At 41.9% G+C, this 15,039-nt stretch overlaps 1 protein-coding gene across 5 annotated transcripts in view; it reads left to right on the forward strand.

The window, feature by feature from the left end:
- Positions 1–15,033, forward strand: part of DCAF1 (DDB1 and CUL4 associated factor 1) — a 54,954-nt gene extending 39,921 nt beyond the window's left edge. For 2 of the 5 annotated variants that reach the window (XR_014896668.1, XR_014896670.1), the window contains one exon: positions 10,514–10,595. Coding sequence is in view for 2 of the 5 variants with exons in the window: in XM_085311599.1 (XP_085167725.1) it covers positions 10,514–10,769; positions 14,823–14,881 (315 nt within the window). In the remaining 3 variants the exon portion in view is untranslated. Of the gene's footprint in view, positions 1–10,513; positions 10,770–13,884; positions 13,939–14,822 lie in introns of those variants that run through there. The other 3 variants (XM_085311600.1, XM_085311599.1, XR_014896669.1) reach the window with 3 other exon arrangements.
- The last annotated feature ends 6 nt before the right edge of the window (positions 15,034–15,039 follow it).

Genomic DNA, 15,039 nt, shown 5'->3' on the forward strand with positions numbered 1-15,039 from the left:
CAGTGAGGCTAAGAAAGAGATGGTTCTCATCGAAGACCTGTTTACATGACATACAAATCTTTTGAAAAGGCATCCTCCAAAAAAGGTATTTAGAAAAAAGTTTTAGCAGTACCTGCACTTTTTGCCAGATTCTTCTATAGTAAGAAATGCTGCTGCTGCTGCTTCAGCCTGTTCTGTTCTTTCAGCATCTGTTTTGATCAGCTGTCAGCAAGAGCAAACAGAGGAAATTGTTGTAGGAGGAAGACTAAGTGGAGTTTTCAGAAGGATGGGTCTAATATTCTGGATTAAACTGCTTCAACAGAGATGAAAGCACCTGTCTGTTCAGTAACAAAAAATCAAAAGGTGACTTTTACCTAACATGTCTTCCTGGAATTCCCAGAGTAGTTGAGATCCAAGAAGTTAAAAACTGCCTCTGCTACAGTGAGAAATGTTGACCAGAAGTTTGAGGAAAATAAAGGAACAAACTTCCTTCTGTAGCAGCACAGTTCATTTACCTGCCAAACTTTAAAATACCTTCGCATGCAAAAGTTCTGTCATGCAACCACAAGAACGGGCCTGTTTTGTAAGTGTGTGTGTGTGTGTGTGTGTGTGTGTGTGTGTGTGTGTGTGTGATCGTGAGGAAGGAAGAGAAGCAGATTCAGAAATTGCACCTACTTCTGGGATCCTTATAATCTTTCTGAGCCCTTCAGCAGAGCGTCCCCTTAAAACACATTTATTTGCTGCATTAAGGATTGCTGCAGCTGCAGAATGATGACTTGGACCCTTCCTCAAAGAGGACAGTGATGATAAAGTTAGATTTTATTATCATCAGGCATATATGCTCATACAAAAATGTGGGCAAAACAAAGGATTGGTCATTAGTCAGGTGAATGCCAGTCCAACAGAGGTCCAGTTGCTTTCAAGATTTTCTGCATCTGTCATGGATGCCTTTTCATTCACAGCAGGAAAGTAGTTACTCTTGGACAGACTAAACATAGACCAGGAGAATAATTGCTTTTTATTTCTTCGCTCCATCTTTGCCTCTGTGATGTACTGTATGCTGTGTGTGCTGTGTCCTGTATTACATCTGCCCATATCTCCATCTGCATAGAAGCCTATGGTAAGATTTCTTGCTTGTTACTTGTACTAACTTCTGCACATTGCTAGACTTCTACGTTTTTAGCTCTGTGACCTCATGCCTGTGAAGATTTAGAAATTCTAACACTAAAGCAGTTAAGAAGGTAGGTGCAGCCTTGTGGCAAGAAAGATTCTGATACCTGGAATGAATTCAGTTGAATGATAGTGGGAAGTGAGCATGGACTTGCTGGCTGAGGGGAAGGAGAAGGGACTAGGTAATTCAGGACACAACATTCTGTATGCGTTTGACCCCCTAGAAGGACAGTTGGCTATTTTTAAGCTTTTTCCACTGCCCATTGTTAAGGGAGTGTTAAGAAGTGGGTGGAGGAGGAAATGGGATAAAAACTCTGAATGACTAAAAACCAGACATTGTCTCTCCTGAGAATTGCGTAGCAAAGGATCAGAAGCTACTAATGTGCTACACAGATGCTGCTTTGGAAGCAAAGGGAGGAATTTTCAGAAGATAAGACAAGAATTGTCTATGGAGAAAGATAAATTACTGGAAGAGGGAGAGACTTGCTCCTCTGAAGTAAAAAAATGTTCTTTGGTAAGCTGGTATCTGAAGAACAACCACACATTCTTTTTATGAAAGTAAAACCCTTTCCCCTGTTGGAAAAGAGGTAGCAATTAAAATAATAGTCTTCCTTTGGAAGAGACCAGTTTACTAAAAATGAGTTTGCTTTTTGCCTGTGAGAGAGGAGGAGGCAAGAGAGGAAAAAGTAGAATACTAGGATGCCATATGCCAAAGTGAATACATTGACCAAAGTAACGAGACTCTGGGAAATATGAATTTCTTTACCAAAAACAAACAAACAAAAACCCCCAAAACTAGAGAAAGAAAAGAGAAGCAGAGATTCTTCAGAAGTGTTAGTGTATAGGGCAGCTGTTGACTAGCATTAGSCTTGGAGAGCTACAAATAGCCAGAAGTGAATTAAATACGAGTTAGAAGACTTCAGRAAGTGGGGGAAAATTTTACTGACGTTTAATTAACCATTTTGCAGGTAGAGAAAAGGAGGCCTCATAGACTAAAATAGCAGTAGTTAGAGCAGAGTAGTATAATATAGTGGGATTCAAACTGAGAGGTGCATCACTTGAGGGGACCGGTAGGGAACGTGCTTTCAGAGAAGGGACTGTGTTGCTAGAAAGCATCTGCTGGTGAGAGGTTGACTTAAGAGCGGTGCCAGAGGCCAGCATGGGACTRGGGAAGGAGCAGCCATGAGGTGATGGCTGAGCAGTACTGACAGCGGGAACAGAGGAAGCTGGGCAGAGAACTAGAAACATAATAAATATTTGTTTTGGACTTTGAATCAACTCCTAGCAGAGGAAAGAAAAAGTAAATGAAATACTAGACGAATGGATGAAGCTTTTGGTAACAGCTGAAACCGTAGCAGATGATTAAACAAAAATTAATGACCTGTAAATCTTGACACTGAATTAAGAGTTCTAAACCTGGTAATATCAACATCAGGAAAGACCTGTGGGATCATCTTTTGGCAACCGACAGACAGTCTAGTTGTGATTTTGAGAAATTTTGTAATATTCAGTTGAGTAGTCTCAATTCTCAAGGTTTTTTTCATTTGAAAAAAAAAAAAAAACTCTTTGGATTCAAGAAAGGYAAAGTAGTGCCTCATTCATTAAAGCAGCTCCTATTACAGAGATATATGATGCAATTTGAATAAGATAACACTCTGTATACTTGATTTTGTGAGAGCTGTTTCTTCAGGCCATGTCTGGAGCTAATCAGCAAGAGATTCACTGATATCACCAACCAGTGCAGATTTACATTGTGTGAAGCTTTGGTCTGGCWTGTGGAAATAGTCTTTTAAGGGATACGGGTTCATGCAGCTTTAAGAAGTWATTTAAGCAAACTTTGCCTGGATTCAACCTTCTGTTTATGCTGTCTTCTCCAAAGTTGCTTATAAAAAAGGACAGTTTTGTCTGGTATCCTGTCAGGACAAGTATTGCCTGCAGAGTCGGGGTATCCTCAGATGATCTGAAGAAAAATTCTTTTACATTTCTGCTGGATGGTACTTTTTCAGTTCTGTCTTACTGCATGTATTGTATCAGCTCAAGGAAGAGGAAATTCTAATCAGCTATAGTTCAGCAAATCCAGGCACATGTGAGATGAGTTTGAAATATGTTGCGATCTGAAGGTGATGTTACATATATTGAGTAGAAATAGTTTTTCCTCAGTCACYAGTAGTACAGAATCAGCTGCTATATGAAGGCGGTTGTGTACCTTTTAGAAAGCAACTTTCTCAGAAAATTCAAAAACTTGTTTTCTTAGTATTCTCTGTATCTAGAGATGCTGATTTTTCTGGGTGTTCATCCTCCATTGGAGAATTTTCTTCACTGGAGGAAGCAGTAAGAAGAGCATTGAACAATCGAAAGCTTTCAGAAGCTTTTTTATGTCGGGTTTGCTTACCTGGGGAAGTTTGCTGACCCTTTTCTACTGGTGCAACAGTCTATTTGGTCCACATATACAAAAAATATTTTTGAAGTGTCTTTGCTTTTCCTGTTAGCCAGAGGTTGCAGCATCTGAAGTGTTTTGTTYTATTGATGTGCAGTGCTGTAAGTGGTACTTGTAGGGAGCAGTTTGTACGTATACTGATGCAGTGTTAAAATTACTATACAGTGCAGGAGTATGCTAAAATCAGTCAATATGCTGTCTTAACACATTTTGCATCAGAGGTGGAGTAAGTAAGTGAAAGCGATTGAAGTTTGCTGAGCCTCTGAATGTCTTGTTAAGAGATGAACACTAATAAGTAACTGAGCCTTTGACTGTTTTAATAAGAGAACACTGATGCAGATGTTTAGTATCAAAACCTCATACTAACCAAAAAGAGAAATTTAATGAATTTTGTACATGCAAAATGAGTAGGTAAAAGAGAACAGTAAGAAAATCTRTAATGTTGAAGTGCATGCAAACTTGTATCAAAGAACAAGATGGAAGAATGAACATAAAGCTTGAACCAGAGCAAAGTGTGTTTACTGAGCTGTGAACAGGATACAAATGCTGGCAACATGAAGAATTAGGTCAAACTTCTTTTGTTACAATGTTGCCATCCTCATATATGTCATTCCTTTAGAGGATGTTTATGTTTTTCTTCTTTTGTAGTTATAAACAATAAACCGACTGAGCCAAATCTGCTTGGCTTTCTGAATCTTTACGTAAGATAGCAAACTGGTAGTAATTTGTTCTGAGATAATGTTGACATCCTTTGCTGTGTAATCAAGGCTTCTGATATTGTAAATTAGGTGTCCAACTTTTCTTGTACTACTTCTTTCCATGTAAATCCAGCTATATGCAGGCATGTTGAAAAGCTGATGTGAATCGTTTTTTGCCCTCCTAATCCTCCTCACAGTAGGTCTAAGGGCATAGACAAAATCTAGACTGTATGTTGAAATTGTATGTTTGTTACAGTGTAGGTGAGCTAGTSAATTTTGCGTTAGAGTGTGTTGGGAGCATTCTCTAAGATGTATGACACTTAAATGTCCCGTTTTGCGGTCTGTCTTAGAAGAGCTGATGATTCCTGCATCTTTTATACCTGTCTAAAATGTAAAACTGATAATGCTATATATTATGTATTCTACAACAAAYTAATGTTGTTAGGACTTTTGTTTTAACTGAGTTAAACTGGTACAAATCCTGTGTCTGGATAGTCTTAATGTGGTTGTTCCCCCTTCACCCCCAGATTAACTTATTAGTTCAATCRAATAATTTTTAAGTTAACCTGGGGCCTGTCCCTATGTGGACATGCTACTTACATCTATGGATAGCTGTTCTTTAGCAAAGTAGCAGCTGCCTTCTTTATCCTCCCCTTAGTAGTATATTATTTAATAATAATTATAGCTAGGGATTTGTTTTGTTCTTTTGTTCGCTTTACATTGTCAGCCTTGTCTGTGTTTATTGCCTTATTTTGCAGTCTTTTTGTTTTAAGTGGGGTGAAGTCAGCACTGCAAATATTCCTGCTGTGAAGCGGGGCTCAAAAGCTGTTTTGTATGTGGAATGAGGTAGGTATTTCCTAGATTAGAGTTCCTTGATTGAAATTGCTGTCCTCTRTTTGGTGAAGAGCAGAAGAGTTGGCCATCAGTTATGCAGGTACTCTAATGAATTTTCATTGCAGCTTGTATGTGCTGAYATTGGTATATGCTAGGAATGCTGAAGAGCTACCTGGGTACAATGCTGTGAAGACAACACTTGAAAACCCTTAGTATTTGTAAATATAACCTTTTCTGAAATTAGTAAGTGAATTAAGTCATAATGATTAGYTGCAGTGTTAGGATTGGAGTTTGGGGGGTTCTGTTCTGGTTACTGACAGGTGCGTGGACACACGTGCAGTATTTACCATTCTTTAAAACAGGAGCGTAGTGGCAAAATCCTGTAGGGCAGCGTTTTCAGAAATATCGAAGATGCTTAGTCTAGTTCGGGATTAGTGAGTGTGCACTTAAACTATCCCAGGCTTAGCAGCTAAACATCAAAGTAAAGCTCCCGTAAATTAATCCGTAGACTATTGTACTGGTAATTCGTGTGCCTGAAGCTGTGTATGACTAGCACAGATAGCAATGCAGCACCCTTAATTGGAAAGCTGGGCTCCACTACATCCCTTTGAGAGCTGCTTGTTCTTCTTAAAGGGTGGAATTGTTACTAATTTGTCATGAATTACTTAAGACCGTAGAGTTTTCAGTAGGGCTGTACTGTAATAGTAGTTCACCTGGCTGGAGGGCCAGAGCAATCTCAGGCAGTGAGTCAGTGCTGATAGAGGGAAGGTTATGTGATGGTCAGTTTGTGATGCTTCAGTACTACCCTTCTACCATCGGTAGAGATAACTGGCGCCTGTAAAGCGGTTGTTGTCAGAGAGGGAAGAGAAAGAGTATTCTCTAAAGAAGCAGAGAAGGAATGTGGGGACTCCATGAACAATTCAAGCTCTCAGCAGCTTTTACAAAGAGAACTCAAATAAAAGAATAGCTTTGCACATCTGAAGGAATTAAAGCGAGGGCTAAACCAAGTTCCTTGTGTTTGTTTCTTTTTTTGTTAAGTAATATGGAGTATGCTAGTCAGCAGTTTCTGTGGATCGGTTTATTCCAATAATAAAGGTATGCACAGGTGCATGCTTGTTTGTATAATTTTGCATGCTGATTCTTGCTTTTATTTCCTAKCGGCACTTGTGTCATTGACCGTAATATTTGACCAAAGCTCTTGGGGACTGCTGCTGGGTTAGGTGAGAGCCTGCTTTGCAGGTTTGTCCGTCAGCATCCAGATACGATTTGGAATAATTTTTCTGTCCATATTCCTTTGTGATGTTGCACAAGGGTTTATTTTGCTGCTTTTTCCCATTATGTGTGCTATCCCTATCCCCGGGGAAGATGTGCCATTTTTGATATGTATGCAGATCCCCTACATGAGACCGCTCTGGCATCTGATGAGGATACGGACTAGATATCAATTAGCGGACTGGAGACCATTTAGAGGTGATAGAGTCAGAACTGGGGAAATAAAAAGTGAAGTATTTCACGTCTCTGTCCTACAGCTTTGTTCGRGGAGGAGGGGGTGCAGAAGCTTGATTTAGTTTCTTGAGGAACATCTCGCCACGCGTGTGCAAGTCTTGTGTTTCTAGACTGGCCTATTGCAGTGTGTCTGCAGCAGTTTGTGTTTGGAGAGCGTTCAGAAACTAATGCAAAATTAATTTGCCTGTTACTTAGCAGAAGTACCACAGTTTCTGGGTTCCTATTTGTGTTCTGTATTAAAAAAAAAAAAAAAAAAAGACAAGGTATGGGTTTCTCGATAATTGAGATATTGAGATCACTCCTCTTTGACTGTGGTCTGGGTCACTCAGTTCACTAAGACTCTGCTGGGTGTGCGCTCTCGCATGCACGTGCAACTCCTTGTAGCATGGTTTTCACATGATTTTCTCTTCTGCTTTACCGAGAACAGGTATCATTTAGATCTCATCTTACCATTCTCAGGTTTTTAAATGAATGTGAAAGAGTGTGGATTGGTTTTAATCAAATGTTTCAAATCAAGTAATTTAAACTGGAAAGGAAAAAACATCATTTTGGTTCTCTGATATGTTTCTGTTTGTGTTTTCATGAAAGATTTTTGCTTGCTGGTTGATATATTCCTTCAAAGTTAATTTCCAGCTAAATATGCCCTTTCTGTGTAACTTGCTTCTCAATTTTGTCAGCCAGAAGGTATCTTCATACAAAGATGTCAAATGCATTTAATTTCATCCCGTATTTGAAGGATGTGGTACTGCTACGTGTGGCTTGCCTAAAGCTTGAATAAAAGTGTTAGTAAAACATTATTTCAATTTGTGATGAATACATTAAATATGAAACAGAATCAATTTAGTAATGTCGTTCTGACGTAATTTTAAGTCATTATGGACTAGAGGCTTGGAAAAGTGGTTTTGGAAATCCCACAGATGTGGAAGCAAAGTAAGTACCTGACTCATTTTGGAATTGTTTAAGTTTGAATTACCTGAACTCTTAATGATTTTCCCAGATCATGAACTTTAGGAAAAAGTCTGCAGTTGTCTCTGCCTTTCTAGACACTGTAAAATTTGGCTTTCTTTTTTCCACGTTCTTTGTGTATATTGATCACTTCCTTTCTAGTTTCCAGGTTGTTTAGAGACTTAAAAAGGAAAATAAACTCTCCTGCCTTTTCAGTTTTTAATCAGGTTCTCAGTTCTGAACAGAATAATAAAAATTTAAGACACTGGTCTGTCTGCTGATACTGCATAGAACAAAAGCAAAAGTTGCTAAGACAAAAGCCTTTACACTTAACAACAACAGAAGTTTRTTTGTTTTAAGTGGTTCATTGGAAAGGAAGAAAATATTACACAATATGGCACTGCTGTTTACAATATTGAACTACAGGTAAAAGTTATTTCCTCTCTCTGTGTATACAATGCAAAAAGCAGTGTCCTTTCCTTTGAGGACTCTGACTCAGTATTTGAACAAAAAGTTTGTAATTGATTAAAATCAGCTTAGGCCTTAATACAGGTTGTTTTAACTTTATATTTAAAACAGACTTATTCAGAAAGACGTCTGTGTAGCAAACTAATGCTTTACTGATTTTGATTTTAAATAATGCAGGCACTTCTGGTCAGTAGAGGAGGCTTGGCAGCCTTTCCTAAGTGCAATAGAACAATAGAACTTGTCCAGGCTTTTTGGCATGTTCTTGCTGCTTTTGCCTATGACAAATGTTGAATGTGCGCTTTTTTAATTATTTTTTTAACATTTACAAATAAAAGTGGGCTAGGGAGAATGAATGTGCTTTGTTCTTCTCTCCSTACAGACCTGAAAATGTAGCGGTTTAAACCACACGGTGTAAGAGYGTAGCAAGCTTGAAGGCCATTCTAAACCTTCTAGTGGAGTTATTAGATATCTATCCTAACTGCTTCATAATTTTGCAAAATGTTTTCCCTCCTCAGATAACGAGGCAATTAAGGCTGAATGTCTTGAGAGCTGTCTTCCTGCCACATGAGAGCATTTGGCTGGAGTAAAAGGGTGTGACTGTGAAGAGATAGGCAGGAATATTGGCAGGGCTCTTTGATTCTTAGGATTTCCTGCAGCTTGGTTTGTGATGGCACTTTTGGCCTCCAATTTGCCTGGGAGAATGATTGGTTTGTAACAACACTTTGTATTCAGTCTCTTCTGCTAGACAGGACTTCTGGAATTGATCTATAAAATMAGACATTGAATTGACTTAATGAATGCAAATTCTTATGGTTTGATAGTAGGGAAAACAAAGACACAGGTGAATGTCAAAGATGAGATTGCTGAGTTCTATCATCTAAGCTTAGTTTTTCATGGATTGATAGAGGAATCACAGGATAATTGAGGTAAGAGGGACCTTTAGAGATCATCTAGTCCAACCCCTCTGCTGAAGCAGGGTCTGCTCGATACTTTGCCTAGGACCCTCTCCAGACAGTTTTTGAATATTTCCAAGTATAGAGAGTCCACACCCTCTCTGAGCAACTTGTTCCAGTGCTCAAGTACCCTCACAGTCAAAAAGTTTTTCCTTCTGTTCAGACTGAACTTCTGTTTCAGTTTGTGCCCATTGCCTCTCGTCTTGTTGCTGGGCACCACTGAAAAGAGCCTGGCCCCATCCTCTTTAAATCTTCTCTTCAGCTATTTGTACACATGGATAAGATCACACACACACACCCCCCCCCAGTCTTCTCTTCTCCAAGCTGAACAGGTCCAGCTTCTCAGCCTTTCCTCGTATGAGAGATGCTCCAGTTCCTTTGTCATCTTAATGGCCTTTTACTGGACTTGCTCCAGCAGCTCCATGTYTCTCTTGTCCTGAGGAGCCCAAAACTGGACCCAGCACTCCAGATGCAGCCTCACCAAGGCTGAGTAGAGGGGATGGCTCACCTCCCTCGACCTGCTGGCATCGCCCTTCCTAATGCACCTCAGGAGGCCGTTGGCCTTCTTTGGAGCAAAGGTGCATTGCTGGTTCATGGTCAACTTGTCCACCAGGGCTCCCAGGTTCTTCTCTGCAGAGCTGTTTTACAGTAGATCAACCCCCAGCCTGTACTGCTGCATGGGGTTGCTCCTCCTTTGCACTTCCCTTTATTGAACTTCATGAGGTTCCTTACTGCCCATTTCCCTAGTCTACTGAGGTCCCTCTGAATGGCAGCAAAGCCCTCTGGTGTATCAGCCATTCCTCCCAGTTTTATATCATCATCGAACTTGCTGAGGGTGCATTCTGTCTCATCATCCAAATCATTAATAAAAAAAAAGTTGAACAGGACTGGAACCAGAATTGAYCCCTGGGGGACACTGCTAGCTCTCTCTTCATCTAGGCTTTGTGCCAGTGATCACAACCCTCTGAGCTCTGCCATTCAGCCAGTTATTAATCCATCTCCTTGCTCATCTAGCCCATAATTTGTCAAATTCCCTATGAAGATATTGTGGGAGACTGTCATAAACAGCATCTTTCCCTGCATCTCATTTCTCATTTAAGTCAGGAATGACCGAGAGACGGAACATCCATGCTACATGCTATTTGATGTGAAATGGAAGTTTTGATACAGCTGAAACAGAAGCAGTTCATACAAGACTGGCAACAGAGCTGTGGATTACAGGGCCTTATGGCATGTCCTTTTCAAAATCAGATTTTGGTGTCATTTGTTCATGGCTAGGAAGGGAGCTTGGACTAATGGTATCTCTATTACACCTGCTTTGTGCAAATAAGGCTCTACAGACCTGCAAATGAATCCAGCATACATCGTGTTCTATAGGTGTGGAGGGAAATCGTAACAATACAAAAATAGGTGATGTGGGTGTGGGGAAAAGCAAAAACTATTGGTCGTCTTTCTTCGATTATCCTTATTCCATTTGCATTTGTTTTCATGTCCACAATGGACTATTTGTGTTGTCTCTGTAGGAGGAAGAAGAGCAAGAGGAAGAGGATGATGATGAAGATGATGATGATACAGATGACCTTGATGAACTAGATACAGACCAGCTACTGGAAGCTGAGCTAGAGGAGGATGAGAACAATGAGAACGCTGGTGAGGATGGAGAAAATGATTTTTCTCCCTCTGACGATGAGGAGCTTGCCAACCTTCTGGAAGAGGGAGATGAGGGTGAAGATGAAGATTCTGATGCTGATGAGGAAGTAGAGCTSATTCTTGGAGACAGTAAGTATGTATGCCCAGCTTGGTGACTGGAGGTGACCTTGTCCTCTATGTAATGTCCTGACAAATGTGCAGCATGTAAGTCTTTCCTGGCTTGACATAGACGACATTCCCTCCTCCCTGGTATAAAAGGTACAAATTCTCATGGTTATTCCCTCGTTGTGTCTTAGAATAGTCTATTGGTAAAAACAGCTCTGATCTGAGAAAAAACTTCAGTGAGTTCTGGAAAGGCAGATAACCTCTTTTCGTCAAGTGCTCCCAGATGCATGTGTGAGAACTTAAAGGCAGGCTCTGAAAACTCCAGGTGAAAAAGGCTTGTCTGAATGCTTGCCTGCGCTGCTCTTTAAGGGCACACTGGTTAAACTTGCTTCTCCTCTCTTCTCTGTCTTATTTATACCTTTAAGGACAGAGGAGCCTTTTGTTTTCCTTGGTGCCATTCTTTCTCCTTTTTCAGTTGCTTAAAATGCAAAGCCCATGTGGCATTTCTAACTTTACTTTCTTTTTGCTGTACTGTTCTGATGCTCACATAACTTTTGGGGATAAGGTTGAAAAAAAAATTTCTCACATTCCACGATTCAGAGACCCAGAGGCTTGAAAAGTTGAAGAGTGTGTGTGTGTGTGTGTGTTTAAAAAAAATGGAGAAAAGTCCAAACTCTTTGTCCAGCAATTCAATTTGGAAAAAGGCTTCACTAGAAAGAAAAGGTAAGGTAGCATCAGTCTTAGGACTTTGACGTGAGATTCTGTTCCATTTTCTGCGACACCATTTTTGAGTATGTTTGGCCAAGTCTTTTTTTTTTATTATTATTATTATTTTTTTTTTATTTCCCTGTAGGGAAAATTTTCTGTAGGTCAGACAGTCTCTTACCCTCTTGAAGGAGGTAGATACGTTATTTGAGACTACATATGACACACTCATGGCTCTAATTCCTTGATAGTGCATTGCACTTCAATGTTTGGGGTTATATATTGTGAGAGGAGGAAGTAAATTGGTTTTTAACGAGATTTTTTGCCGGTCCCAGTAGGCTGGCGGAGTCCTTCCTGACACAACTTCAGTTGTGTTTCCTCAGAGGGTGCAGGGCCAGAGYTGTTGAAAGAGAGCTCCCAGAGTGTTGGAACTTGAATTGTCCATGGGTAGAACAGAGTGGAAGTTCAGGCCAGTAATTTTAATAACCCTTCTGGTAATAAAACTGGAGGCTACATCAYATTTATAGTTACTTCAAGTGTGCTCAGCAAAGCACTGCTGCTTGTCAAATGGCCACATCTGTACACCTTTCATGGACAGAACCACAAGATCAGAACTTCTGATCCGATATCTCTGGGGAGCTGCAGCCAAACCATCCTCTGATTGTGAGGTTGCTTGGCAGAATTTGGGGGACYTTAAAAGCAGAGAATGCAGCTCTGCCAGGCTTATGTATGCCCAGCCCCTGCACATGATTTGAGTAGGGGGCTTCTGCGGCTTTCCTCTCTGTAACCTCAGCTTCATCTGGCTTGCTTTTGTTTCTCGCTCAGCAAGAATGATTATAACTTCTTTCTTTGCTGCTGCTGCAGCCCTGAATTAGAAGCTGTAAGGGCACAGATGACCAAGACACTTTTACAAAGCACAGACCTGAGGCGTGGCGATGAATATGAAACTCTTCCTCTTCTCAGTGTGTTTTGCTTGAACCTCTGTAAGATGCAGTGGATGAGCTTGAGAGCAAAAATAGTTCAAAGAACAGTTGAAAGAGGGAAATGAGTGGCTTTGGGTCCTCATGCTTTCTAAGAGGTTTTGTTTCCTCTTCAGGAGCAATACATGAAAAAAATCTTAAGTATGAATTTACCTCCCTTGTCAGCATGTTGGGGAGGGTAGATCTGTGTCTGTCTTGTCCAGGCACTCTGTGCACTGTGCAGATCTTCCACGAGCTCGTTCCTGGGTCAGTGGGTGTTCCTGTGAAATACACAGGGGAAGTACTGGAAGAAACGTATGGAGTACTCACCTGAGTCCGGGAGAGAACCCGCCCTGGAACTACACTGTATTCAGGGACCTGGGATGATGCCCTAAAGCACCTCTTGCTGATGCTTTGTGGCTTGCAGCGGTGTTGCGCGCTCTTGTTTGCTGAGTTTTTCTTTTTTAAAGACAATGACAACTTTCAGGCAAGTGTRTAAGCTTCTGWCAAGCAGCTATAATTGCAGTCTGGAGCATGAGAAGTGAGAATTTCCCTATTCAAAGCTATCCTCCAGTGTTAGAGATATTTTTTTTTCTGCTGCTCTTTCTCTTCAGAGCTTCTGGATTGTTTTTTCTCCCTTGTGCTTCCTCCCCTCCTCCTGTGTGAGCCTAGCTGCTGCAGCACTGGCTGCTGTTTTTCAGCTCCCCTTGCATTCCTGTAGCTGCTCTGGGAGCACTGATATCCCTCAGTTTAGGCTTAAGATGATGGAAGGTGAGACTGGAGCGTGAAGCAGTGGCCGGAGTGGAAAGGCCGCTGGCCACAGGGGGAGGAGTGTTCTCAAGGTGCTGCTGCAGCAGCTGCCGTTCCTTGCCCAGCGTCTAAAGAGCACTGGCTCCAGGACGGTCTCATACCTCCTGAAGCAGTTGGGCAGCAGTTGCTCCTCCGGTGCTTGTTCTCCATGAGGAAATACCAGACTCTTGAACCAGTCTGGCTCTAGAAGTGGGTGCATCGGAGAACTGGTGCAAACCCTAGGTGGATCGGTACCAGAGATCACTGGCTTCCAAATGACCTACCAACAAAAGAACAGGCTTCCTCCAAGAGCTCCAGCAGGCCTGCAAGGAGTGGAGCGTGTAGGACACGCTCACACTTAGCTGCCTCYGCAGATTGCTCGTGTCGGATAAGCCCGTCTCAAGCTCACTTTGGCATTCCATTTCCCTCTTTGCATTAGAGGGATGCCAAGGGAGTGGGGGGAACGGGTTTGTGCCCTCTGCTGCTTGCCTGTGTTTTTTTTTTTTTTTTTTTTTTTTTTTTTTTTTTTTTTAAGGAAAGCATTTGAGAAGGGGGTGAACCTTTCAGAAGGCCTTACTTTGACAGGCACTTTAGAGATGCAGTATATCTGAGATGGCTGAGAGGAAGTCTTGTCTGTGTTTCTTCTTCTTTTTTTTTTTTTTATCTTAACTATTTTTAACACCTAGTTAACTGCAGCATCCAATGAATATCCTTCAGAAAAAGAGCCATCGTAACCAAAGGTAAGGCAGGAGACCTTGCTGTCAGAGCTGCTACCACCTCCCTCTTGCACAGCTGAGGGAGGAGAGATTTTCTGGTTTAAGTTAAAAAGCAAGTGTGTGCGTGCACGTGTGTGTGTGACTACATCTGGCAAATCCTTTCACGGCTGCATTCTGTATYGCAAAGGAGAAAACCAGGAGAAGCCCAGTTTTCACAAAGAGGCTGCAGGTCACMTTTAATGAATGCCACATAATTAAATTTACTACAGGAACCTCTGGGTTGCTAGAGGAAGGTGCTGGTTGTGAACACATGGGTTGCTTCCCCCTCGGTGGGGATGTCTCCCACTGTGCTGTCTGCAGGGGAGTGACAGGCCAGTGGGAAACTAATACTGGGAAGGTCTGGGGCCACCTTGCTGCCTGATGAATTAGCCCCGCATACRTTATACAGAGGCCGTATTTCACTGCGTCAGGTTGGAGGAACTGTCAAGCTTGCCATGAGGAATGACAGCCGGCACTGTCCTGCCCCTGCAGCATGAAGAGCTTTTGCATTTAGAAGTGCACAGCTGTGCACAACAGTTCCCTATGTAACTTGCTACTGGTGTCCTTCCCCTCATCTTGTCATGGGAAACCACTGCCAGCTAATGGGAACGGTGCTTGCTAAAGCTGCTCCAGTCTTCTTGACCATGTGTTTTAACTGGGGAGAAAACTTCGGTGTGGATTTACTAACCGCTTTTGATTTAATCTGAACCGCACTGATGGTGCTAGCTGCCTCTGCCGTGGCCGAGGAGCTGCTGGTCTCAAGCAGGTGGTGGGCACCTCTTAGAGCTGTGAGTGAGCTGCGTTGCATTGCAGCCCTGACAGCTGCCTCCTTTCATACACCAAGCATAACCTCCGGGTCTCCTTTTCAGCTGACAGCTCGGATAACTCCGACTTGGAGGACGACATAATCTTGTCGTTGAACGAGTGAGGAGCAGCGGCCAGGCAGGGTGTTGGCAGGAGGAGGCGCTCCCTTCCCAGCAGGAGACCGGAGACCAAATCGGAAATGGATTCTGAGCACCCCAACCCCTTTCCTCCTGGGGAACTCCACAACATCCGCTGTGTTGATTTGAGTCAATTTGAGGCTCA

Source organism: Rhea americana, unplaced genomic scaffold, assembly GCF_003343005.1.
Source record: "Rhea americana isolate MKP2758 unplaced genomic scaffold, rheAme1 scaffold_345, whole genome shotgun sequence".
Taxonomy (NCBI): domain Eukaryota; kingdom Metazoa; phylum Chordata; class Aves; order Rheiformes; family Rheidae; genus Rhea; species Rhea americana.